Source organism: Copadichromis virginalis, linkage group LG11, assembly GCF_057382275.1.
Source record: "Copadichromis virginalis isolate Kocher_CV1m ecotype Utaka linkage group LG11, C_Virginalis_male_GT1.1, whole genome shotgun sequence".
Lineage (NCBI taxonomy): Eukaryota > Metazoa > Chordata > Actinopteri > Cichliformes > Cichlidae > Copadichromis > Copadichromis virginalis.
In genome coordinates, this window is record NC_140628.1 from 23,367,350 (window position 1) to 23,394,457 (window position 27,108).

The window sequence follows — 27,108 nt, forward strand, 5'->3', positions numbered from 1 at the left end:
TGCTGGCGTAACAATAACGTTTATTAAGTTGAATCATTCTTCGGTTTTTGTCAGTAAATATCAACTTTTCAAAAAACAGTCTCATACCGAGAACATCTGAAAATTAAACATGAAATATTTCTCTGCAATTAATAAAATATATTTTCTTATTAACACATAACACAGTAAAGGAACTCTAACACATCTCAGAAGGTCATCTAATCGTGTGAGCTACAGTCACAAACATGTATAGATTATCATAAAACATTAATCTGTGCAAACGTCTTCAACACTAAATAAACCTGAAGAATTGCTGAACTGTTGTTTATTTTTATTTTATTATTAATATAGGTCTGTAATTAGCTTAAGCAGATGGATGTGATGACTCACAGCAGGAGAAACCCAATGAGAAGCAAGAGAAGGGGCTTCATGAAGGCTGAGAGCCCCTCTGCACCCAGCGATGGAGCTCCTGGACATAGCAGTGAAATATAAAGATTTCTCAGTGATAATATTCAAAGGTCATTAAAACTAAAGTCTAATATTTACATATTGATATATAAATATATCATAATAATTGTTATTATATTGTTAATAAACAATTTAAGTCATATTTATGTTGAAAACACTCTGAAATTAGGTTTTTCAGAATAAGCCAAGCCTACATGGCAGCGTTTAATGGCAGGATGAAATTTAACTTGTTCCAAATACTTCAAAATATTTAGATGACGAAGAACGTGGGAATTAAATGCTGTGCAAATTTGTGTTTTTACCTGATTGAACAGCTCTTTGTGCCTGGTTACGAAAACCAGTTAGAGCCGTTTCAACTGTGTCAAGTTGATCATTATTCAACAGATTTCGCTGTTCAGTGGTCACCATTGCTGCATTGTCAGGCCCAAGGGCCTCCAGCTGAGCAGCAGAGAGTACCTGCAGGGAAAACAGGCATACAACATTTAATAAAATAAAAGTCCTGCATTTAAAATTTGTACTGACATATATTCACACACGTAGAACAAGCGAACTTTAATTTCAATGTTATTAGTGATGCATTTATCCTCTTCATAATGACAATATTTGTTGTCTTTCACTGTACCCTGTGAAAACCTTTATCTGCCTTATTGTAACTAATTACATTTTTATGATCTGCTTTGAAATGGAGTGAGCCTAATAAAAGTAAAACATAGTATACATTTGAGCTCAGTCCACCTGAGCTCAAATTTTCTCTTATAAAATATTGGTAAAAATATCAATTAAGGGTTTTTGTATGTAGGCCTATTTCGGCACGGCCCAACACTCGAGTGAATGTATTTGTTAAATCTGGCCTCTAGGTTTGGCTTCTAGCTTAAAAACAATAGTAGGAAATAAAAAGCTGCTTACAGCAAAATTGTTTGGAGGGATGAGTGGGATACACGTCCTGCTGACAAATGGAAAGACAGATGGGTCCAAAGAAGCCAGCTCCGATGCATCCAGCCCAGCTTAGGGACACAGATGAAAACATTACCAAAAGTGAAAGCTAATTTCTCTCCCAGGTGACACTTTACAGGTATTTCTATGAAATATTCCAATGGGGGTTTTTTTTGTTTGCAGATATTATCTTACCAAGTATGTTGCCCAAGTCTGCAACCTGTGGTTCTGTCCAGGTGCTGGGTTTCCCAAATGCAGCCACAGCTAGAGTTTTTAATTGCTGTAAAATCTGAAAGGAGCACTTAATACCATCCATCGAGCCCACAGCCCTCCTGTGACAAACATAAACTTTCACACATCGTGCAATTGTGACTCTGTATCATTGTGCAGCTCTTTAAAGTTAAAATAATCTTAGCATCACTACCTGTGAACGAGTCTACTCTAAAAAAAGGTTTGTTTATGCACCTGACCAGAAAGAAAGTATTTATGAACTATTTATGATCACTGCTTCAGAAATAAGAAGACATCACAGCTAAAAATTAAAAAAAAAAGAAACTTTTAAAAAGTCTTGAATGAGTGGCAGAGGTTAAGATTTCTTTTATCTGCATATGACAGGATATCACTTGAATTTTCACTTCTCAAAAGTACTTTCACTACTGTTGCAGAGGTGGGAGGAGATGGGCTGTGGGCAGTCACGGATCATTAGATTAACAAAAAATAATCTGTGAAAATAAGAGCCTGGAAAAATGGGTGACTTAAATAAAATGAAAAGTGAGATGTGCGGTGGACAAACTTGAAGGCGCTGATGTTGAGCTGTTTGATCTCGCTGGAGCTCAGGCCACAGATGAGCCGGTTCAGTGATACCATCTCTGCAGCTCCCAGCTGCTGCGCTTTCAGATTGTTATATTTGGCAATTCCCCTCCACAACGACTCCATCTATTGGCACATGAGTCATGTCATGTGTGTAATCGATATAGCGGTGAGCATGCAATGCTGTTTCTATGCTTCACCTGTGATTGAGTCCATCCACAGTGGGAAATTCCCTCTACAATATCCATTGGCAAGGGGAGATTCTCCAGGTCAGAATTAGAAAAACCCTGATTTATACATTCAAGCTGTATGACCACGCCCTCGTTCATCTGTGACACGGGGCCAAAAGCCTAAAGAAATATACAGAAATATTCACACTAACACAAAATAACTAAATATAGGATTTCTACATACAGACCAGCAAATGCAACCTTAAGAAGTTACAGATTGCGTTTTAATTTTGACACCAGAAGAGTGCAGCGTTTTATTTGTTTGGATATTTACACAGACGTTATTCCTCTCTAACTTCCATTAAGCTGCGGAGCAAATTATACCTAGGTCAGTTTATCAGTTAAGACAAACAGGGATAATAACTGCTCAATTGGATCTTGGTTCAATAATATTAAAATATTGATATTCAAAATGTACACCTTAACTTTCATTAGTGAAGCTGTATTAATTATTATTAATTGTGGGAAAGTGGAAAAAAACTTTTATGTTCCACCTTGATTTACAATAACTTTTTATTACTGTGGCAATCTCACTGTGAGTGCCCGAATCAAAGCCAACTGTTCAAACTAGAAATGCTGGAAAGAAAAAACAGACTGGCGAATGAACGAAACCAAGATGACTGTGTCTCACTGTACCTCAGTAGCTTTTTTGCTGAGCACAGCCAGTTGATCTGCACTGTAGTTCGGGATTTCTCCAAGTATTTCTACAGTGGCCAGGAAAGTGCTGTTTGACATCTTATCCAGCTCTCCTGCTGACCAGTACACATTATCCATTCCCAGTTCTTGAATCAAATTCTCAGTGGGTTCTCTCAGGATCTCTACAGGTATAGACAATATAATCATAAGGCTTTTTAAAAACCACTTTAAATAAAATGTATTTTAATTCAAACTAAAAACTAAACTGTGGCAGAGATTCAAATAAAAAGTTACGCTGCTATTACCATGATCAGTGTTGCTCTTGCTGTTAGAGACACAAGAACTACAAAAAACAGAAATATAAAACTGAATTGTTGCAAAACAGATAAAGCACGCCTCCTTCTCACCCCTCTTTTTACGTGTTGCATTTGATCTAGTGGTGGTAAGAGCAAAGATTTTCTTTTTCAGGGCATCTGAAGGATCAGAGGACAGTGACTTTATGTAACGAAGAACATCCTTCATCCAAGGCTAACGGAGATACAGAGAGGGACAACATCAAGAAAAACTGAAAATATATATCCATTTTTAATCACAAGCAGGAGAGTCACTTCTGAGTTCTGAGTGACTTAATAATGAACATGACAAAAACAAACACAAGATGAGCTGCATGTAATGGACAAGGCAGATACGCACTTTGTTGGGTAGAGCAGACGTGGCAACCTTATCACAAAGAAGAAGGGGACCGACTGATTCCACAGTGTCCTCGGTCCAATCAGAAGAATTTCTACAGATGTTTTAAAAAAGTACACAAGACTACTACTTTAGCTTTTTTGTTTGGCTCTATACAAAACATGTATGTATGTATGTATGTATGTAAGCTGGATGTCACACACACAAAGCACACTGGCTTTGTTCCCCTTATTCACTCAAAAAGAAAGCATATATATATATATATATATATATATATATATATATATATATATATATATATATATATATATATATATATATATATATAACTTCATGTTATATTCAGTAAGAACCATAACTTTTCTGGAAGCTTTGTGCATCTTTTATATACAGTCTATGGTCCTTCTTTGTATTAACTTTAATGCTCATTAGGAGGGTGTCCTACCCAAAGGTCTGGTGAACCATCTTAATGATATCTGCCCTGTATTGTTGAGGAATATGTTTGCAGGAAGCCATCTCCTGGAAAGCGGAGTTGAGGACATCAGGGTTCATTAGACGCAGCTGGGAAGGCTGCAGCTCACATACGAGGGGCCCTAGCTTGGGCAGATCACCACCGGTGAGGCTGGATAAATCTGTCCCCTACAAAAACACAGCAGACATCTCTAACTGCTGTTGAACAAGCGGATCAATTTATCAGATAATACTTATTGTTACTATGTGTATCCTTGAGTGTACATTGGTTAGGCAGAACAGGGCTTTCTTGGTGAGTGCAGGACGAGACGGGGAATTAAGAGGCAAAGAGCTGATGTTGGCTTCTTCCATCTTGTCAAGGAAAATAGGACAGACAGAACTAGGCAAATCGTCCACATCTGAAGGGCTACAATAAAAGGAATGAGAAAACAGATTTCAACACAAACTTAAAAAAATCTAAACAAACTTTAAACTAGTAAATACACCATTTGCTTACAGCAGGTGAAGAAGCAAAGCTGAAGGAATCTTATCCAGTTCCTGTTCAGTGATGGTTTTGAAATAGTCTGCTCTCTTTTTCACCAAAGTTGCAAAAAGTTTTTTGGCAGCACATCCTGCCTAGAAACATGCTTGTTATAATAGTTATTCTGTGCGGACTGCACACACTATGTAAAGACAAGATGTTTATGTGTGAGTAAATACCTACCTGAACTTTGGAGAGCCACTCTGGAGACTCTGCCATGGCCAAAGCCATTTCCATTACACCGCTGTCAGGAGCTTCATTAATCATCTTACAGGTTATGCCCTGAAGGACCGAACGCATCTTCCTGTGTTAGACAACAATGTTTCAGATGAAGGAGCAACAAACACAGTAACAAGAACATGACAATAACTTAAGCACCAAAGAAAATTGTAAACCTGCATTAAAGGCTTTGGTAAAGATCACACAATAATCTTAAAGAGCTTCACAGAAACAACTAAATGAATAAAATTAAGTAGTAAGGAAATTTATGGTGCAGTGAATTAGATTTTATAGTAGTCTGCAGAAAAAAAAACATATCAGTACTGGGGGCTCTTGGTCTTAATGTGGTTGTACTTTGCATTCACACAGGTGCTCCTAGATATGATCAAATAAGTCACAAATGTAAGTGAAACACTTGCGTTTACATGGCAGAAAGTGAGGGCCAAAGAGCTGTAGACTAATGCGTTAACGAGCTAACTGTGCCAACACACTGATGCCGTGCAGCCCCACGCACAGGGCGATCCGCAATAACTCGTTAATGGAGATTTGCCGCAATAATGCAGTTATTTTAACAAGATTAACGCTGACAGCACTAATATGTATATATATATATCTATATATATATATAGATATATATATATCTATATATATATATATGCATGTATATTCTATGAACCGTTTCTGTGTACAAATATTTGTCAGACTTTGCATAAACATAAAAACTTGGGTCTATTCTTATATTTGCAGTGACAATCTCAGCAGCATATTTGTACTATTTATAAGCTCTGCAATCTGTTCACGTGCATTACGCATTCAATGAAAAGCAATAACATTGACAGGTTGCTCTAAGGCAGTAATGTATTCTCTCTGTACTTGTAATCCTTCAAAAAGGTCAAAGGACTGCCAATAAAAATGATCCATGAGGGTGGCAGTGAGTCAATAGGCCAATTCAGGTGCTTCAGCAAGAACCTATATGGACAAGTTTAGACAGAGAGCTCTAAATCTTAAATGAATACAATGTTTTCTGTTACAGTTAAGTCATGTTACCACTTGTGGCAAATATCCAGGTATAGAGAAATATTTCTGAGATTTGCTGATGAATCAAGTAATAAAGTCAAGTGCTTTAAGCAAAAACTGTAGAAACGATTAGGTGAATAAATTCTTTGGATGCACTTTCTGTTTTTCTATTAGAAGGATTTTTTTTTGCCAAAAAGAGTTTCAGATATTTTGTCAGCAGCATACTTCTCTCACCTAAATTGAAGCTGTTTTAGGTCAGCCATCTTCTTTGCCAGGTATGCTGCCTGAGTAAGAACACACCACAAGTGGCACCATTTTTTGAGTAAAAAGAGAAAATCACAAAATCAGTCATATACTTACTACAGCAATGTATGGATGGTAACAGTAAATAAATTAGAAAACTCAACAAAATAATACAAAGAAGCTGCCTAAGGCATACTTAGCATCACTACCTGTGACCGAGTCCAAGTTTTGTTTGTCACTTGGTCCAAAGAGGTGACATTTGCATCGGCCAAAATGTTAATAGAAACGACGTTAAGTAACTGGGAAGACAACTTTGGCACCAGCGCAGGAGGATGCATTTCCTTAAGCATCTACAGGAAAACATTTAATTCTTTTAAGAATATGTTTAGAAATTAAATCAAAGAAAGAATACATACTTTTTGTTTAAGACACAATGTATTTGGTGTGATGAAATGAAGAAACATGAAGAACTCACCCCTACCAGCATGGCCATTAGCTGTCCCCTGCTCAGTCGTTTGGAGATGTTCTTTAGGCCCTCTGGCTCATTCAGGACCTCTACAGCTTTTACCTGTTTCAGTATACAGTTTGGCAAACCTTCTGCAACGGGCTGAAGTTTCATCAGCTCCATCCCGGATATCTGTTTACACTGAGGCGGAACAGAATGAGGTAAGTATCAAGCAATGAGGACAGCTATCTGACACAAGCCGTCAGCTGAATCCACCCACTTTCTTTTCACCCAAATGTTTCTCGATAAGAGCATGCAGCTGGCTCCTTGTCCATCGGATGTTGGGTCCCAGATTTTTGAGAGCCTGTGTGAGACTGGTGGCAGGGATTGCAGCAATTTCTTTGGCAGACAATGCAGTAACAGTACTGCTTAAGTCTCGTATTATTTGAGCAGGGCTTGACAGTGACCTCAGAGAACTGAGAAGCCGTGTCTTCAGCTTGTGTTTTGGGAAGGATAAAAGAGAGAACGAGTAATTATGACACTATTGAGATTCAAGAAACAATTCAAATCTTTGATCAAAGAAGATAAATGTGAAAGTTTGGGTAAGCGTAAGTGAAAAATACCCCTTTGATTTGGGAGCTGTCACACTGGTCCAGTTGAGAGAGGAGTTTCCCACTGAAGTTAGCATTCAACTCTGGGGGATCATAATAGCAAGCCAGTGGGCCAAGTCTGTGGAGATTCAAATACCAGACAACGTAGTGATTATTTCAAATCCTTCACACATTTTTGTGTGAAACCTTGTGTTTCTTTCTGTCCCTATAAGATCTAAGATCAGAAACCTCAGTGATGTTGTGTTATTTTGGTATGTAGCGGGTAAAGTAAAACCACTCGGCAGTCTTTTAAAAAATGACATGACATGTTATGTACAACTAGATCCTTTTCCTGAAATGCTTCTTATCACTTCTTTCACAGCAGACATGTTAGAGCAAAAAAGAAGAAGACTCTGGGCTTTCCCCATAGTGACAAATCAATATTTTTACTGTTAACACCTGCACCTGCTAATGTACATCAATAATGTATACACACTTTTCCACATGTTCTGGAAACTCCTGTGAACTGAAGCACTCTTGGATTCTATGGAGCAACTTCTTACTCAGAGTGGGGTTCATCGTGGTTTTGAACTTAGCTGAAGAGAAAAACTTGCATAGCTAGAAGACAAAGCAAAGCAGACCAACCAGGAAAAAATTATAACCTTGTTGTTTTTTTCTCTTCCATGTCTTATTTCTTCTTTATCCTTCTCTTACCTCTACTTTAGAAGAATAATTAACATCACTTGGTGGTAAATAGGACAGGTAGGGTCCCAAAATAGTCAGTGCTTCCAAATTCAGCCATTCCAGTGAAGGGGAGCAGATATCCATATGCTCTATTAATAAATCAAGGTTTTACAATGCACATTTATACTTATCAGAAGCGCAACGAGAGAAATGAGGTAGAAAACAAGGCATCTTAATTGCCTCTTAAAATGTATTTGCGAGACTGTGGTGTGTTGGTGGATCTGTCTGTATGATCTGTCATTTAAATTTTACTAAATTGAAACAGAAATTGTTCAAATGGGATAAAACTACAAATTAAGGTTTAACATAGATCAGAGTCAGGGTTTTGCAGGTTCTGGGTATAATGGAAGTCCCAACGTAAGTAACATGAGTCAATTTACAGTTTTTCTCACATAAAAAATGCCATCAAACTGTAATAGCCTCTGAAGTTATGCTAACAGAACTGTATGTGTGTACATAGATTTTATCAATTGATTTCTGACTTTTCTTACTTAATGTTGCGTAAACCCATGGCTTTATTGAACAGTTGAAGTAGTTTTGGGTGATCTGATCTTTCGCCCATTCAGCCACACGAGTCCTTTGACCAGGAGGTATGCGATCATACATACTCTTCAACATGTCCATCCTGGAAACAACACCAGGTTTATTTATAGGAAAGGTTATGAAAAAGCCAGATAATATTATTCCATAAAAGCATACTCACATGTTTTTTAGCTTTGGGATATCTACGTTCATCAGAAGTTTTGTTTTTAGGAAGGGCATAAGCCCCGCCATAGGTGTAACAGCCCACATCAGTTTTCTGTAGTCATTTGAGTCCATGCTGTTTTTATCCTGTGTGGTCAAAGTTGCCCAGGAAAGAGGGGCTGCAAACGCTTGCATATAACATCCAGAATCCTCCTAGGAGAAAAGGATAGATGGCAGACATGATAAGACTGTTAAAAAACAGTAACAATTTATCCATTGCATTTATTTTTTGGGGGGAGGGTTTCCCTTGCCTTTGATATGCCACCAGAATAGTTTCTCATCACCTCAATCATGCCTGGAAGATTGCTGCAATTCCACATCTGGTTAGTCTATTAACAGACAGACAGAAAAAACATTAACGGTCAGAACTGCACAACAAAAAATTCATACTGACTATTAATAAGACAATAAGCGCTGCTTTAAATAATCAGTGACTTTAATGACTAACCTGGTACTCATAAAAAAATGAATTACATGTTTCAGTTAATACAGAGTGCATCAAAAAGAATCATCCGATTTCAAAAGGCTATATTTTTTAAGGAAATGGAGATAGATTATACAGTATGTGTGATTATGGGTGTATGGATGTTTATATTTTCAAACCATTTTTTGTGAAATATCCACGGGGAGTTGACCAAATGACTTCATGTTTGTTCCTGTAGTGACTGAGGTCAGGAGATGACGAAAAGTGGAAAGGAGGGCGTTCGACTGGTTAGCATCTCTGTTCTGCACAGAACCACTAAGGCTAATGAGAGAGCAAATAAAAGCTGATGAGAATAAATGTTTTCACATAAATATACCAAATATCCTTTGATTAACTAGACACATTTGACCAGGCAAAACCATATTCTTAAGATGGAGTTAAATACCAATGTCATAGCTTATCAATAAGTTATTTACTAACATTTTGCAGCAAAAAGCAAAAGCAAATCTTTTCTTTACACTTATTTATGAAAATACTGGCAACCACCAGTGTTACCCCTCAGCCTCCTCGTAGACACATGTATGGTACCAATTTTAAAATCTTATGTCACCTTGTTCTGAAGTTCACTAGCTGGGACCGAATCCTCATTTTTAGGTTTAACGGCAGATAAGCGTTGAAGGAGTATGTCTCCAAGTTTTAGACTAGTTGGTTAGTTACATTTCTTTTCCTTGTTTATGCACAAAATTGATAAAGAATAACTTGAGGGACAAAAAAGACAAGAGAACTAAATTATTCCCAATTATCACGTTCAAAAGACTTACAGAAAACTTACTCTGACCTCGGGGTCGAGATCACTCAGATTCAAACTTGTCCAAGATTTATAGTAGATGCACCTATGGTATCAGTTCAAAAATCCCACATTGCCTCGTTCTTGAGTTATTGCATTCACAACATTTTCAGAAAACTTGACCTCTGGCCTTTGACCTTTAAGTCGAGGTCACTGAGATTTGAGCTTGTCCGCAATTTTTAGTAGATGCATCTATGGTATCAATTTGAAAATCTACGGTGACTTTTTTCTTGAGTTATGGAAATCACAAAGAGTTTCAGTGGGGTGACGACAAAAAGTGGATAAGCATAAAGAAAAATATTACACAACAGTCCAAATAAGTGTGATAACTGAAGTGACCACTTGATTCTTCAGGACAGCAACAAAATACAAAAACGAATTACCTGGAGTTGAAGACACTGTTGACCTGCATCAAATTAGGCTCTGGGTATCCTGTAAAATCAAACCATTTGCCACATATCAGTTGTGGCTCATATTACAGAATGTGGTCAGGGTACTCACACTCTCACACTGACGCCAATTCAGCATGGTGACTGGAGTTACATTACAATTACTCCAACAAAACATTTTAAGGTTCAGCTTCAGTACACCCTGTGTCAGTTCCAAGATTTTATACATGTTAATTTTTTAATGAAGCTATTCATTTTGCAGAGGAATTCACTCCTGGGACTGGCAACTATGTTGAACGTACAGTGGTCCCTCGCTATAATGCGGTTCACTTTTCGCGGATCTTTTTTTGGCATGATTTTTTGTTGTTTACAGCGCTTTGTGTTCTGCGTCCTGGTCGGCTGTAGACCATTGTCAATCAATCTCCTCCGTGCCGTGTCCCCTGTACAGTACAGAATGTGTTCAGCTTGTCAAATTTATATAAATCTTCTATCTCTAGCAGTGTGACTGTGAAGTGCTGTACTGTATGTTTGTAAGTTTTCTCCCTCACAAACACAACAATGCCGACGAAACGTTTTTTTCACTATCAAAGGTACCTGCGCTAGCACCCAAAAGGCAGAGGACGATGCTAACCATCGCACAAAAGGTTAGCCTTCTAGACATGCTAAAGGAAGGTGGAAGTTAGCGTATTTTTCAGACCATAAGGCACCACAGTATGAGACGCATTAAGCAACAAAATAGTCAGATCAGTCAAACTTTACTCAACTCATTCTTCTTTCTTCCTCAACGTCCGTATCATTGATTTGTTAATCTTGAATTCTCTCACTGAGGCTCTATTCCCATGTTCTGGACCTGAAAACAGGGTTTGATCTTTGGTTTCATTATATAATACTGGACTTATTTTTCTACGAAGGCTTAAACTGTGAGGGTCTTTAAACAAGAGAGAAAAGTGTGAAAATCTTCGAGCCTGTCTGAGAAAACTGTATAAAGTGTGTAGTGAGGGGTTTTAATGTAAAAAATAAAGTTGGGATTTCACAGATCGCGGGTTATTTTTAGAACGTACATCTCACGATAAACGAGGGACCACTGTATTACACTTGTGAACAATGTTTTTCACAGAAGAATGATCGGTTTGCTGGTTCGATTCCAGTCGGAGACACGAATCCCTTTTTGGGGGTTGCGTCAGTAAGGGCAGCTGAAGCACCAGGCTGGTAGGACTTATCCTCTTAATTCCTATGGAAGCAGTAAGGGTGTACTTTTGTAATTAATGTGTCATGCGTTGCTGTACATATGAGGTTGTGTTTGCCTAACTTAAAGACTCTTTAATGAACAGATTATTTTTATTACGCAGTGATGTATAAAAATGTGAAAGAGGGTGTACTTTACACACATACACATTCTTCTCTTTAAAAAGTGTATTGAAAGTTTTCTTACCTCTATAGTAGCACTTCTTCATCTGATGAAGAAAAAAAATAAAATAAAATCACTGGCCCCAAACTGAATATGAACACATTTTATTCGCTTTGATGCTTTGTTTAATGCATGACTCTATGATTCAATTGTCACTATGTAAATGCCAGTGTTTCACCCGCTCCATTAAAGGCTTTACTGGGGAAAAGCTGATGGGAGGTTGACGAAACCTCAGCCCTCAGAATGTTGATATACGCACTTTTCTTAATGCTCTTTTCTTTAAAGGCTTACAGACACACAAGCACTCATTTATTAGCACACTAAAAAATACATGCAAAAAAAAAAAATACGCATGAAGCCTCCTACTAATGTAAGAAAGATCTCTAAGAAGACAGCGTAAAGGCTCTTTCACTTTTTTTTAATCTTAGTTTTGGCTGCATTTATACCTTATTTTTTTTACCGTGATTATTTATTTATTTTGGGATTTAAGAAAATGTTTTCTTTATAAAAAATATTCAATATCGGATTACTCGATAAACTGATGAGAATACTTAATTATTTAATAACTGACAGCTCCAGCCCTACTCTTAAGCCTGAAAAATAAATTTCTACTGACGTGAAATTCAGAAAACACCTTACCAGTTTTTCAGTCACTTTTTCTAACTCAGCTTTTTCTTGAGGCCCCATATGTGGAAGTTGAGCTAGGCAGACACGTAAAGGTGTGTATTAATGAACACACACTTTTAATAGCATTCATACATGTATGTTTATGTGCCTATGAGAACACATATTTACATTAACAAACATATAGTATAAAAAAGGGGTAAAACGGGTATACTGAGTGTGATGTTTTTGGAGCTTACCGAAAACTGCAGAGGCCAAGATGAGCAGAACCAAACAGGCTCCTCCCTTCGGAGCCATGTGGATAGGCTGTGCGTCTGTTCGACAGGATGGTATTACATAATGTGTTAACATGAACACAAATGACATGTTTGGCACAGATCTTCTTTCTTGGGCTTTAATTTCACTTCTAGTTGCATGCAGTTAATCCTCATTGGTCTTCACTTGTTGTTGAAACTGTCTCTATGTGAGCCACCTCCAGTTTTGTGATATACTTCCTCCAGTGAGGATTTATGATCACACTTTCCTAGTAACCGTGTGAGCTATTCATCCTTTGGGAATCTCTGAGGACTTTGGAGGATAACTTGCAGTGAAAAACAGGTTTGGTAATGCACGCAATGTACTGTGGAACAATATTTTAGCACCACGTTGTTGTCTTCTCTTCTTTTGTCCTATCATTTTTACCTTTTTTTAATGTATTTGGTTCACATTCATTAGGATTTCCCTTCACCAACATTTGTATACTGTTATGTTGAATTCACTGTTTACTTTACAGAGATTTTTCTTCTCATTTAAATATTTCAGCAGATTATGAATAATAAAGAATGAAAAGAGTATTAGAACAAAAATGAGTGTTTTAACCACGCAGTCTCAACAGTGTGTATGTAAGAGCAGGATTTAGAGCATATCTTTTCTTTACTATTATATCATCTATTAGCGAGAAAAACAAAACATTAAAATATAAATGTTCATCTGTGCCAGATCTGTAAAGGTTTACAGTTAAATTTAAATAATAGTATTACAAGAACTGAGAAAGAAAAAAAATAATAACTTTTGCAACTTATGAATATATAAATTAGTTGTTACTTACAGATTACCAGTCTTCTCCTTGGTAGATCTGAGAAAAAACAGGATGCATAAGCATAAGAGTGTTCGTCCTCTGTGCCTGTACTTCGTGACTAATGTGATCTGGGAGGATGTCCACCTGTAACTGAAACAGTCAAAGCAGGGGGACGGCATTAATACAGCACTGTGTGTGTGTGTGTGTGTGTGTGTGTGTGTGTGTGTGTGTGTGTGTGTGTGTGTGTGTGTGTGTGTGTGTGTGTGTGAGTATTTGCTTTTTTTAACAATCAAAATAAGTTTCACGTTGAATTCACAAAATTTCTGATTCTTCAGGCAAAACCTCAGTAATAAGTCAAAACAGTTTTGTCTTTACTCATTGCTAACACCGCTGAGTATTCATTATTACATTCATGTAACTCAGATTTTTCCAATCAATCATGTGTGTATTGCAGTTCTAGAAAAAATAAGAAAACATTAAGCAAAATTAGAACTGTCACCCCACAGTTACTACCTCCTAACTATTTTACAACGTGCTACGGCGTGTCTGGTGCGATTAAGCTCTTAAGTTCCTCCAATCACACAAGAAAAAGAAACATCAACTTTCACATTTTATATATACACAGTATATCTCATAATTAAATCCTATATCACAGCAAAGCATCTAATAGACATGCTGGTCCACCATGTCCATTTCACGCTTTGCCTATTCTAAGTGTGAAATGGACACACATGCAGAAATTGCAGTACCAGCAGGGGGAGATACTATATTCAAAGCCAAGAAGTCGCTGGCGAGCAAGGAAGGTATGAATCTAGGGTCCTTGAACAATTAAGCTAGGCTACTAGTATGTATTTACATGTAACTGTTGGTAATGTCTATTTAAACACTTTTCTGTGATATTTTCATGTTCAAAATAAAATATCTCTCTCTGCTGGTACTGCAGCTTACTGAAACTTACTACAACTTTTGCATGTGTGTCTATTATTGTTTACTTTGCCATTATATTGAGTTGCATAGTTATTATCAAGTATGAATCAAACAAACATCGTGCTACAGAAGAAAAACCTTGAAAGAGGACACTTCAATGGGTAAATTGTGAAGTGACATATAAATCTGGTCTTATAAAATTCTGTTATTTGTTTGCATAAACTATATAGAAAACCGTATGTGGACAAAATCAAGCATTTAAACACTCTGCTTTAACAAACATTTGTTTAAGAATGGGTAATTAAAAAGAGCTCATTGAATTTGTGTGTGGCATTATAATACAATGCCAACATTACAACAAGTTTGCGAAATTTTCTCTCTCCTAGATACTCCTCGATTAACGATATGTGAAATTGCAAAGTGGAAGCATTTAGGAACCACAGTAGCTCAACCATAAAGAAGCAAAGTTGCTGCTGAGGTGGCTTAAAGTTTCAGAGCAGGGCTAACAAGTGCGTGCCTATTGCCTAACTGCAGACCTCCAAACCTCCTCTGGAATAAGTCTAATGTGTGAGTGGTCCAGGAGCTTTGATCATATCATGTATGGGCATGTATGTATATCATGTAATTCTCATCTGCTGTGCACGTATACTAGTTAAATTACATTAGTAGCAAGTGTCAACAAAAATTAAGTGCTGTAATTGCGTATAAGGTCTGGTGAAGAGAACATTAATTCACCTAAAAGTTATGAATAAAATCATTCACAAATCATTAATAAAAGTAATAATTGGTAACTCTGAAGCTGTTATTCTAATAAATTCAGTGAAGCACAATGTTTATTTAGAGTTTATGTCATGATAATATCTCAGTTAAATTGTATTTAAGATAAACATACCAGTATACCAAGTATTATTCATATAAAAGTGTGAAGTCAAAACAAAAAAAGACTATTTACATTTTCCAGGGCGAAAGCACATAAATATGAAACAACTGCCACTGGTGGGTAAGGCTACTATTAAAAAAACAGTAAATAGCTCACCCATCGTACTATTAAGTAATTAAAATATCTGACAGGACACTAGAGCAATAATATTTTTTAAGATTGATCATAATATCTAGAGCACTGAGCACTGTGCAGTTGCCTCACTAGTTCCTAACAAGCAGTATTCAAAGAAGTCCATGTAGCTGAGCTTAAATAGCTCAAATGGGATTAAAGCAAATCACACATGGGGCACAATTAAATCCTTGTCTCTTTACAATAATACATCAGATGGACATCCTTTTCTCGTTAAAATATAATTACACTATTACCTAACTGATCCTTGTCTCTTTACAATAATACATCAGATGGACATCCTTTTCTCGTTAAAATATAATTACACTATTACCTAACTGTTATGTTAAAATCAATAAAGAAATTAAATTGAATTCCTTCTTAACTCTTCTTCAAATTAGACCAAACTAGAAACGGAAATAGACATCAAAATAAAAACACACCCCAACCAAGTAATCGCACTCATGTCAGTTTAAGTCTGGTCCTATGGAACGCCAGGACTGCCATAATGAATTAATTAAATACACCATTAAATAATTAATTAAATGTGTCAATAATTAATTAAAATTGGAATTAATTAATTAAATAAATAGTTATGACACATGTAATTAATTAATTATTGACACATTTAATTAATTATTTATGTATTTCACATTTTAATTAATTATTGACACATTTAATTAATTAATTATTGACACATTTAATTAATTATTTATGTATTTCACATTTTAATTAATTATTGACACATTTAATTAATTATTGACACATTTAATTAATTATTTAATGATATATTTATTTATTTCATTTTGGCAGTCCTGGCGCCTGGCTCTCGTCATGAAATAATTTTATCTGTCAGCCTCACCCATCAAACTCAGGGGGCGGGGTTAACGCTGCCCATGCAGCTTCTCTAACATTTGATTGGTTGCCGTGCAAAGTAAGTCAAAACAGGTCGATCCTAGATAATCGATTGCTTGTGTAGACTTGGGGCAGCCAGTTATCCCAGAATGCAGATCAAATCACAGGCCGTTTTTCTGTCACCAGCTACACTTTTAACAGTGTTTTAGCCGCGAATGTCGCGCCGTATGTCTGGTCAGGTTGTCAACATAGAACATGTTTGCAAAAGTGCTCAGATGTTTTCAGAGATTTCACTAGCTCTGCTAACAGTTAGCATGCAGAGCGCACCGAGGGGGTACGTTAACCGGTTTGTTTACATATTCCACTCTCCGTGTTCCACATGTTGCATTCGCAGATTCTCATTTTCACCGAACGATCGTCTCTTTCCGCCTGGTCTTGTGTCTCTGTGCTTCTGTAACATAAAGAACGAGCTGACATTTTTCTCACGAAACCAGCGATCAGCTCAGCAGACCCTCAGTTTACCTGCATGCATCCTCCTCCTCATCTGTCAGCTGTTTAACACCTGCTGCTAATTCAAGAAACACGCCTAGTTACCTGGTGATAGTCACAGTTTAACTGCACAAGATAAGTAAATATAGTATTTTCCCCGAGCGCAGAGCTGCTGGAGCTTGTTTCCTTACAGAGCACTTTATAGGCGAGCCAGCTTTATCAGCGGCTGATGTCCAATCACCAGCACACAGCTTTGAAACCTCAGCTGAGTTTTAGCTCTCAGTGGTTAAACGCTGGACTTCATTCACTCAGGTTCTGTCTGTCGGGTCACGTTTACTTCGCTGTTTTATTTACAACTGAGCAAATCGGTTTGGCTGAGGTTAAAGTTACGTTTCATAACTGCATAGTTTCACAGACGTTTAATGGTTCACTGGCACATGTGTTAGACTGAACTATCATCTAAATATCATCTGTTTTTTAATAGTTATTCAACTGTATTCTAAGCACCAGCTGTCTGTTAGAATGTGATTTTTTTTCTCTCTCTGTTGGCAGAGGTATAAAAATGCGCAGGAAAATCTGACGTGCATGGCAAACTTCACCGACAATATTTAGGGAGGAATAAACACACATCAAACATAAATGAACCATTTGCCTGTCTCCATAATTGAGAGCATTTTCTCTTCTTATGTCAACACTCTCTCTTTCTCTCTCTCTCTTTTTTTTTTTTTTTTTTTTGCTTTTTCGGTCATGTTATGTTTACCTGTCAAAGGCTTGTTACAAACTATGAAACACATTGTGCAGACTTCTGGATGTTAGAAGAAAACGAATACTGCTCATGAATGAGACTAAAGGCAGGAAGGTGTCCTTTAAAACTAAACATGTTAATAGGACCTCCCTGTTTATATCATAGTTTAAGATATAGCACGTGTATTTCAGTAATAGCCTGCTGAGGCCACTATACGTGCTGGCCTCATATCAAATGTGAAGGCAGACTGAGTCTATGTTTGACGTTTGTTTATATCTAATCTTCCTTTTCAAACATTTAAACAGCAGCGAGTCTGCAGCTGAGGGAATACAAATTCAAATTGTCGGAACAGGTTTGCTCGTTTCTTGGATTCATTTGGTGATTTATTAAATGTATAACTGTTATTCTAATCTGCTGCTGAGTCTCTTACACTTTTCTTTATGCTGTATATTTTCACGTCTCTGGAATAGTTGGCAGTTAGATAGTCAGCTGGGAAACTTTGTGTTAACTCATGGAGCTGAGGATATCGTGGATATGCTGACCTCGCTGCGTGGTGTACAGAGCGAGGTCAGCATGATTAATATTCACAATAAAAATATTAGCCGAACATCATGAAGTCTGTATGTGTTTCATAGTGTCGAACAACCTTTGTACAGTTAAAGCCAGCAGTTACTACATGACGGAAACACCAACGTTATCTCTTTTATGCGTTTATACACAGGTCACGCTGATTACTGAACAAAAACCCAAAGATCAGATGTTAAACAGATTTATTTGCTCTCTCTCCTCCTTAAACATGTTTTTAATGTTAGTTATAATTCAGAATTGGCGACTGAAACACGTAGGACACATAAGAACATCAGGAAATAAAACACCGATAAATATAACCTCAGTAAAAGAAGTCAGCGGGGGTTACTACAGCTGTGTACCGGGGCCTGCGCTTTGTCGGTGGGATTGCTTGCGAGGCGAGCGGGTCTATCCCACGCTTTGCCGTGAGACTGGGACGACATCTCCGAAATCATCGAAACACTTTTGCAAAGAGGCTGTATCTTGACAAACCGACCAGACACATGAAGATTAAACCACTACATTCTCGGCTAAAAAAATATTAAAACGGTATTTGGTAACACACAAACAGGGTTTTTCAAAGCTCAGTTCTGTTAGCTTCCACATGCCGGTTGTTGTGTGCTAGAAACAATGGCCACCAGGCCAAAGCAATGGTTTTGACTCGATCAGCGTTAACCCCGCCCCCTGAGTTTGATGGGTGAGGCTGACAGATAAAATTATTTCATGATGAGAGCCAGGCGTCAGGACTGCCAAAATGAAATAAATAAATATATCATTAAATAATTAATTAAATGTGTCAATAATTAATTAAATGTGTCAATAATTAATTAAAATGTGAAATACATAAATAATTAATTAAATATGTCAATAATTAATTAATTAAATGTGTCAATAATTAATTAAAACGTGAAATACATAAATAATTAATTAAATGTGTCAATAATTAATTAATTACATATATCATAACTATTTATTTAATTAATTAATTCCAATTTTAATTAATTATTGCCACATTTAATTAATTATTTAATGGTGTATTTAATTAATTCATTATGGCAGTCCTGGCGTTCCATACTGGTCAAGTGTTAAGCTCAAATTTTTTAATTTAACATTTACTAATATTAAATACTTACTTACTAATATTTCCAAACATAACATAAGCTAAATGAGCTAATAGTTACGGGTTAGCAAATGTTTACTCATTAGCCTACTATTACCATTAGCCGTTTTCCACATACACCTAAAAAGACTGAAATGGTTACAAGAACAATAAAGAACTTATACGGATGTTTTTATTTCATGTGTATTCAGCTCACATTGATCCATTTACCTTCACTATTTCTGTGCCACCAGCTCCTTGCCCTATGTTAAAACAAATTTCTGTTAACTTAGCTAAGTAAGCTAACGAGCTATCTTTTACTTATTAGCCTATTGTTACACATCAAAAAATGCCTGTAAAGATTATAGGAAGGTGAAAAAAGTTAATAATGCAAATATTCTTGCTTAATGTCTTTTACCTTCAGCTGTCCAACTTTTTTCTGCTTATGGCTACCGAATTAATTCTTTACTTTGCTTGTTTTTTTTAAGTTAGCTAATATTACCTTTATTTATTAGCTTACTGTTACTGGCAGTACCATTAAAACAATAGAAAATCTGTCTATAAAGATTTAAATAATCACAGAGAATAGTTGCCAAAAAGAAAAGAAGCACCAGATAAATGCAGTAAGTTGGCCTATACTTTTTTACCTTCTGTAATTTTTTGGTTTAGCCAAGTCGATCCTATTTTCACTGTAAAAGGATTATCATAAACTGGCCCGCCTACCTGGAAAGAGTTTCTGTCCACCTCCAATGCACATGGAACTTACACTGTGAAGGAGGAAAAAGTGATTCTTTAAATTTAAAAATGGTTTAGGTGTCTGTGTTTGATTCCTAATATCCACGACCCCTTGCTTAACCAAAGGTTTACATTAATTATATTAGTGGTATTAGTGCTTTCTTTCTGCTTTCTAGTCTAATAAACAACCAAATAACTAAAATTAAACTAATTTAAACTTATGCTACAGCTGTAAAATTTAGTTAGTTAGGCATCTAAAGATACTTGTATTTAAACACTTATTTTTTGAAAATTTTTATTATGTTATTGTTAGGCAGGTTGTGCTAGATCTGTGTATTCTGCTAACAACTATATGACAAGCTTATCTTAAATTGTCTTCAAGGGTTAGACTGATAAATAATTCCTGTATATCAGCCAGGTTAACCAATAATTTGCATTTTCTTGTCAGTATGGCTTTCTAGAGTGTGGATCGTGGCTTTAAAAAACATTTTATTGTGTAATTTATATAAATACTTGTGGTGACGTGACAAAATATTTAATACCACTCAAGGTATATCAAGGTAATTATACATTTAAGGATTTTGATTAATAAATAAGCATAAAACCCTTTAGGACCCTTGTCCACAAACTGGACAATGGAGCAACTGAAGCAGCATCATTGTTCCAAAAAACATAGTCCATAAATTTTTTTTTATCAATATAGAGAAAACATAGGTGAAGTTGTTGGAAGTGTTTTAGTTTGTCTCGCTGTTTCCTTCCATTTTGGGGAGAATAGTTTCTTCAAGGTTTGGGTTTGAGAAGTGATCTGAAAAAGTCCAACAAAAGAGAGAAATTGTAAAAAAAAAAACGTGGCAGACTTTAAATATGTATTTATATTTATTCACTAACTAAACACTGGGCAAAAGGATGAATGTGAAAATAAATAATAGTGACCAACTGGCCATTTTTGGTGTTGATGCACACTGCACACAACTCACCTGCAGCAAACTCACGGATGTCAGCTGGCTGTTTGTGAAGCACATCCCTGTGAGGAGAGGTGGCAAATGACAAATTATTGCTCAAGTAGACTTGAGTGATGGTGCTTTAAGCTTTGGGCTGTTTGGAGGCCTTTTAAAATTATTCTTTGGACTTGGGCTCATTGTCAGTCCATCAAAAGAATGGTTATTTTAAGTTTGTTTGTTTGTTTGTTTATTTGTTAGTTGCAAAAGGCAGACAATATCTAAAGTAGAGCTCTGGGATGTCCTAAAGAAGCCTCGAAAAACTATTCCTGAATACTACTTAACAAAATTACAAGAAAACTTTTGTAAAATCGTTTGTACTTTGCTCCATACTGTATCCACATGCATGTTTAAATAAATCACTGCACATATTTCCCATTTATTGCTCGGATATTAGATTAATTATTCCAGAATTATTGAATTATTTTTTTATTTTTTGAGGCTGTTAAAACCTTTTTTGGCAGCTCCAAAATCAATTTAAGCAGGGAAAACTCAGATTTTAATACTGAGGTTGTAACATGTGTTAAAAATATGATACAGAGACTAAGCTTGAATAGCAGAAACCATATTGCAGTACATATATTGGTGTAAATCCTTTTCAGGGTATACATATATTGTATTATTATATTGTAAAATACATTGTAATCTTTCATACATTTCTTTGAAAGGGTAGCTGGTTCCACTGAATGTACAGAGGTTATTAATGTAATATTTTATACACAGTGAAAATAAAATGAAAGTTTGCATATTACCCTAGAAATGTAACATTTGCTGTAAGATAAATAAATACAAACAAAATTAAACTTAAAGCAGACAGTGTTAAGTTCAACAATAAAACATCACAAACATTTTTCCCCATTCAGCATGTATTTTTGTGATATTAATGTGAACTTGAGCAGACCTTAGAAAGTCGCCTATGAGTACGTCTACTTCGGGATGCGACCTCAAATACCTCTCGTTGTCGATTCTCGTCTTGATCTGGGTCAATGCGAAAAGCATTTCAGGACATAGCTTACAAATAAAGGTGGTATTTTAGCGTTGAGAAATGCAACACGTTACCTTAAACTGTCGCAGTTTCTCTTGCTGCTCAGCGTTTAGTACAGAGACGTCTAGCTTGGTCACACCGCCTGTCTCAGCCATCATTTCTCTAAGAAAATGCTATATTTCTGTCAAAGTGCGAACCCTGCAGTGTTCACTGACTGCAAATCTACAGCGAACCCTGAAGTCACGATAAGCACGAGTCAACCGTTGCTAACACAGTGGTTTGGCAGTAACGGTTGCTATGGAAACGAAGTACCGTACACAATGAACGGCAGTGTCCGCGAGGTGGCGGCATACGTCAATACCACGTTTGAGCCGTTGCTGTGCAAAAAAGTGATTGACTACTAAATAACGATTTAATTCTCTCTCTCGCTTTTGAAATCTGTGATCTATTTGCTTAAATAGGCTGCAGTAAACATGATCTACAAAGGGGTTATATATTAAACGAAGAAATATCCTGCTTTGAAACCATCTTTATTACAATCCATCCAGCCCTTTTTGGCCACGTTACAAAACAGTGACACTATGTATGTATACCTTGCAATTTCTGTTGCCTTCTTGGCCAGATTTCTCTTGAAAAATACTTTTTTTTAAATGTCAGTGACACTTTTTATTTGGAACCCCCTGGAAAACCGATTACATCTTCTATCTTGTGACGACTATTTTTTTCTCCGGCTCAAAACGAGTTAGTATCATTCTTGACAGATCGATATGCTTGACATATTATATACCCATCATTTGGATATGAAGTCACCAAAACTGCCCCACTGCTCCTTGGCCATCTCATTCTCACAATTACGCCTTCACAACATCTTCTGACAGGCAACCGTTTTCATCAACTGTTTATACATTTGTTAAGCACTGTATATGTTGGCATTGCCTACATATTACATATATATATATGTAAATATTTATATCTCTTGGCATGTTACTGGGGTTACAGAACCAAATATATGTGGTAAAATGTAAATAAGGATTTGTGGTTGAACAGGATAAAAAACAAAAACGAATCCACACATGTCCTCCTCCTCCTCACTTTATATAAATGTCACACTATTAAGCATTAGTAAGGTATTAGCAAGTGCCTGATTTATCATTTATACATCATTACTCCCCCTTAGTATGCCATTTAGACTTGCTATTAAATTAAAAAGTGCTACTAATGTTATTTATTCTTATGTTTTATTGTTGTTTTTGTACTATTTTAACATGTTTAAAAATCTATCTATCTATGCTGGTCTAGAAACATACAGCTTATTCAAAAGTAGCTCACATTTGTTTATTTGAAAGGTTCCCTTGCATTCTTATAACAGCAGGTGAACCATTTAAAGTCCACCATGTCACTGAAAAACTATACAAAATAAGGTGTTGTTTTTTCACTGTGCAATAACTACAAAAATCAAAAGCATGTTGGGGACTATGACTGTCCCAGTCTAAAATCCCAGGCAAACAGATGAAGTATTTACAAGACCTCAACCACTACTTCTGCAAACCCTGCATACATTATGAACACCCTGAAAGGAAACAATGTGATATATTTGATAACCTTTAGCAATATATACAAAATTCAGACAGGTCAGGTTGCTCAAAAATTGTAAATTATTTGACCTGCATAACACATATTTTAGTTGCTCTGATGCAGGACAGTAAACTCTACATAGCTTCAAACCTGGGACCTTCTTGATACGAGGTGATGGTGCTAACCATCAGACCACCATGCTGTGTGTGTGTTCTCTGACATGCATGGCAGGCTAGGTGGTGATTCTAAATTGGCCGTAGGTGTCAATGGTTGTCTGTCTCTCTGTGTTAGCTCTGAGACACAATGACCACCTGTGCAAGGTGTAGCCTGCCTCTTGGTTGGATGGATGATGTAGGATAGAGAAGGTAAAGGGCAATTCTTTGGACCAGTCACACAAAAAAAGTGTTTAAGAGGTATTTTAGGTATGAGATAAAGTTAGATAGATAAAGACAGATAGAAGCAAAGTCAGAAAGCTGCTTCTGACTTTGCTTCTTAAAGTTCAGTGGAGAACATCGTGCCATCTATAAAACTGGCACGGAACTGGAAAACAGTCCAACAGTATAAGTTGCCACATTTTCTGCCTATAATTCTTCTTTCTGCACAGCTCTCATTCCCTCTGGAGGAAGAAATAACTTGTGTTGTTGAAGTGCTTGGCGTCTGTCATCTCTCTCAAAGGCTTTTGTTCCTCATTTTCTTCACTTTCGTTTTCATCACTTGGTGGGTGCTCTTTGTTGCTCTTTGTAGGGACAAAGGTCACCAAAGCTACTCCTTCTGGGGCAACCGGGACAGAGGGCGAAGGTTGAGATGAGTCATCACAGAGGGTGGTGAAATAAAGACTGTGCAGTTTAGAGATAAATCTGTCCTTGTGCCTGAATGACAATTTAAAAAAAGAAAAAGAAATATGAAAATGAAGGAGCTGACCGTACATCACATCTTAGAAATGACTAATGTTATGTCATAAATCTGCCCTTTTTTGAAGAGATGCATTGAAAGTGCCAATGTCAGTACCCGAAAGTGTAGATGGCCAAAATGACAGACAAGATAGCGAATAAACCAAATATCCACAGCAAATGATGTGGCCACTCTTTAGGTTTTGGTGGAGGTTTTGTGGGATCTGTGGTAAAAAAGAAGGGTAGACTGTGATAAATCTTAACTGAGCAAGACAGCGTCCATCTAAATACATCTGAGTGCAACTGAACGTCTGTGTTTGCGTGTAGGTGTGAGGAACCATAACTCCTGAGGCCTGTTTTTGTTGCAAGCCTGAGTTGTTATGATGACATGGTTTCCTGTTAAAACCCAGGGGGCAGAGGGGATTTTCAGCACTAACAACATTTAAGAGTTCCCTCTCGTCTTTTGGCTCTCTCGCACACACACGCGCGCACACACACACACACACACACACACACACACACACACACACACACACACACACACACACACACACACACACACACACACACACACACACACACACACGCATAAGTAACTGTAATATTTCACAGTTTGCATGCCAACTCACCATCATCTGGATATTGATCACCTGAACCTGAACCTGAACCTACGGGGTAAATAATATATTTTAAAAACATATTAGTAGGATAATAATAAATGATAAACCTGAGATAACAAGGCAAAGTTGTATAAGGCAATTTTAAAAAAGACTGAAATTGTCCATTTCCTAAAGAACTATGTCAGACTGCAATAAGACATAGTTTAAGTGGTCCCAATAAGCAGACAAGGAGATGTTACAGCAGGGAGGAATAACTCCTGGGGGAAAATTATTCTAAACTGAATTCTGCAAACTTTTCAGGTGTTTATAGCTATGTTAGTTCAGAGTTGCCAAGCAGCAAGACTTGCTTCTTTGGTTGTAAGAAGTTTTGGGTAATTTAGCAGACAAATTCTTTACCAATTAAAAGTCAATATGGCCTAACACTTGCTTTCAAAATAAAAAAGACTATAAATAATCCAACATGATAGTGCCTAATCCAGCAGAATCTTGTTTCTCTCTTTCTCTCTCTCTTTTTTTGGAGGGCTGTTTCTTCCTTATTTTAAAAACAGGCTGAAAGAAGTGACCATTAAAGAGAACAGAGAGTTGGACTGATGTTTAAAAAGAAAGGGTTTTTTCACCACAACGAGGGGAAGTGCACTAATGGTACACGGTCAATATCTTGAACCCCTAAGCCACTGAGAAACTTCTTAATAATAATAATAATGGATTGGATTTATATAGCGCTTTTCAAGGCACCCAAAGCGCTTGAAAAGCTATTCATTCACTATTCATTCACTCTCGCATTCACACACTGGTGGTGTAGCCACAGCTGCCCTGGGGCAGACTGACAGAAGCGCCCCTTAAACATCTGTCACAGGATTTAAAGTTTAATTTCATTCAGCACAAATAAAGTCCACTCAGCTACTTCTGTGAAAACTTACACTCTTGTACTGTGCTTTAATTGAGCATATAGAATACTTACTGATAAACTTAAATATACTTATTTATTTTATTTTTTAGAGGTGTGTGTGCGTATTTATTTACCCGTTGGGGGGCTCACAGGATAAGGTCTACTCCACTCACTCCACTGACCATCATGTTCTGCCTTATACCTCAGCTGTATCAGGAAGTCAACGTCAGGTGTAGGAGTCACTACGATGGTGTAGGAGCCCTCTCCTTCAAACTGCTGTACCAAGATGGACATATACAGGCAAACGTCTCCATTTACTGACACAACAGAGTGTTCAACTTTTCACAACTAAGTAAAACCTTGTCTACTTACGTTTTCGCTGTGAAAGGAGAGGTTTGTTTCCCCGTATTTGATCTCACAGATGAGTCTAAAATTGTGTGGCTCCTCGAAGTTTGTCGGTAAACTCCAGCACACCGTCATCATCGTCGTCATATCCTGTCTTTCCTCCAACGTCGCTGACACGATTGACGGAGGCTGAGGCTTCTCTGAGGGATCAGGGACGAACATGTAAAGGTCTTGTATGTGGAATAATATGACTAGTTTAAAAGATGACGAATTTGTCTGTAATTTACTTGAATATGAAATATTAGTCAGATACATTTCACAATTAAATGTTTTGCAATTAGGAGCATTACAACTTATCCAAAGGTACAATAATAAGTCTTTAAATCATTACTAATGTGTTTAATATAAACCAGAAGACTTTCCTAAAAATGAAAATATGCTTATTTGTTTTCTTCTTGGGAAATTAGCTAGTATTCCTCTTTCATGTCTGTAGAGCAATTGTGAAAATCAATCAGAAGGCATCTTAACTTACAGACGGGCAAGATTAACCGATAAAAACAGAACAAAACAAAACATAGACCACAAAGTGGTTTCACTTTCATGTCTAAACTTCGACTTTAAAGGGAATTTGAAGTATTTAATCTGGGAAAGTGCAACAGGACACTGTTACTCATAAACTTTTTCAACCACTTCATCAACTGGTATCCTGAATGCTGAGCCAATCTGCACATATTCAAGTCATTCATAGAGGAAGAAAAATTGGAGGCTGTATAAATGTACATGAGAGGATGTTTAAGCAAAGTTTTTCATGAGAAAGTCTAATCATATGGCACAGAAACAGAAATACTAC

At 36.7% G+C, this 27,108-nt stretch overlaps 2 protein-coding genes across 13 annotated transcripts in view; both read right to left on the reverse strand.

Annotated features, from left to right (window-relative positions):
- Window positions 1-24,117, reverse strand: riiad1 (regulatory subunit of type II PKA R-subunit domain containing 1). 10 transcript variants are annotated; one of them, XM_085473851.1, is made up of 33 exons: window positions 21,856-21,919; window positions 20,949-20,980; window positions 19,945-19,988; window positions 19,453-19,484; window positions 13,519-13,545; window positions 12,671-12,745; window positions 12,447-12,508; window positions 11,832-11,853; window positions 10,394-10,442; window positions 9,343-9,484; window positions 8,991-9,068; window positions 8,699-8,892; window positions 8,487-8,620; window positions 7,966-8,084; window positions 7,748-7,869; window positions 7,285-7,390; window positions 6,942-7,157; window positions 6,692-6,862; window positions 6,426-6,566; window positions 6,208-6,257; window positions 4,921-5,041; window positions 4,714-4,832; window positions 4,482-4,623; window positions 4,192-4,385; window positions 3,750-3,840; window positions 3,464-3,584; window positions 3,057-3,238; window positions 2,391-2,540; window positions 2,174-2,316; window positions 1,576-1,712; window positions 1,354-1,451; window positions 750-903; window positions 1-448 (listed from the first exon to the last, which is right to left on the reverse strand). In XM_085473851.1, the coding sequence occupies exons 2-33, from the start codon at window positions 20,976-20,978 to the stop codon at window positions 366-368; spliced, it is 3,549 nt and encodes a 1,182-aa protein (XP_085329977.1). In that variant the 5' UTR covers window positions 20,979-20,980; window positions 21,856-21,919; the 3' UTR covers window positions 1-365. The 10 variants fall into 10 exon arrangements, with proteins under 10 accessions (XP_085329977.1, XP_085329976.1, XP_085329978.1 ...); XM_085473850.1 differs by lacking the exons at window positions 19,453-19,484; window positions 19,945-19,988 and adding an exon at window positions 22,014-24,114 and having other exon boundaries at window positions 21,856-21,932; XM_085473852.1 differs by lacking the exon at window positions 19,453-19,484 and having other exon boundaries at window positions 21,856-21,870.
- Window positions 22,702-27,108, reverse strand: part of il6r (interleukin 6 receptor) — a 9,761-nt gene continuing 5,354 nt past the window's right edge. The window contains exons 7-11 of one of the 3 annotated variants that reach the window (XM_085473862.1): window positions 26,286-26,458; window positions 26,048-26,186; window positions 25,034-25,072; window positions 24,523-24,628; window positions 22,702-24,383 (exon numbers count right to left, since the gene is read on the reverse strand). In XM_085473862.1, the coding sequence (XP_085329988.1) occupies window positions 24,122-24,383; window positions 24,523-24,628; window positions 25,034-25,072; window positions 26,048-26,186; window positions 26,286-26,458 (719 nt within the window). In that variant the 3' untranslated portion in view covers window positions 22,702-24,121. Of the gene's footprint in view, window positions 24,384-24,522; window positions 24,629-25,033; window positions 25,073-26,047; window positions 26,190-26,285; window positions 26,459-27,108 lie in introns of all 3 variants that reach the window. The other 2 variants (XM_085473861.1, XM_085473863.1) reach the window with 2 other exon arrangements.

What these genes read in the sequence shown, in the direction of transcription:
- riiad1 (XM_085473850.1), bottom strand. Translation starts at nt 22,097, where the DNA reads ATGATGGCTGAGACAGGCGGTGTGACCAAGCTAGACGTCTCTGTACTA. An exon ending in TTTCCAGAACATGTGGAAAA is followed by an intron (nt 7,391 to 7,747) that starts GTGTGTATACAT and finishes GAATCTCCACAG; the next exon opens with ACTTGGCCCACTGGCTTGCT. An exon ending in CGTCTGCTCTACCCAACAAA is followed by an intron (nt 3,585 to 3,749) that starts GTGCGTATCTGC and finishes TATCTCCGTTAG; the next exon opens with CCTTGGATGAAGGATGTTCT.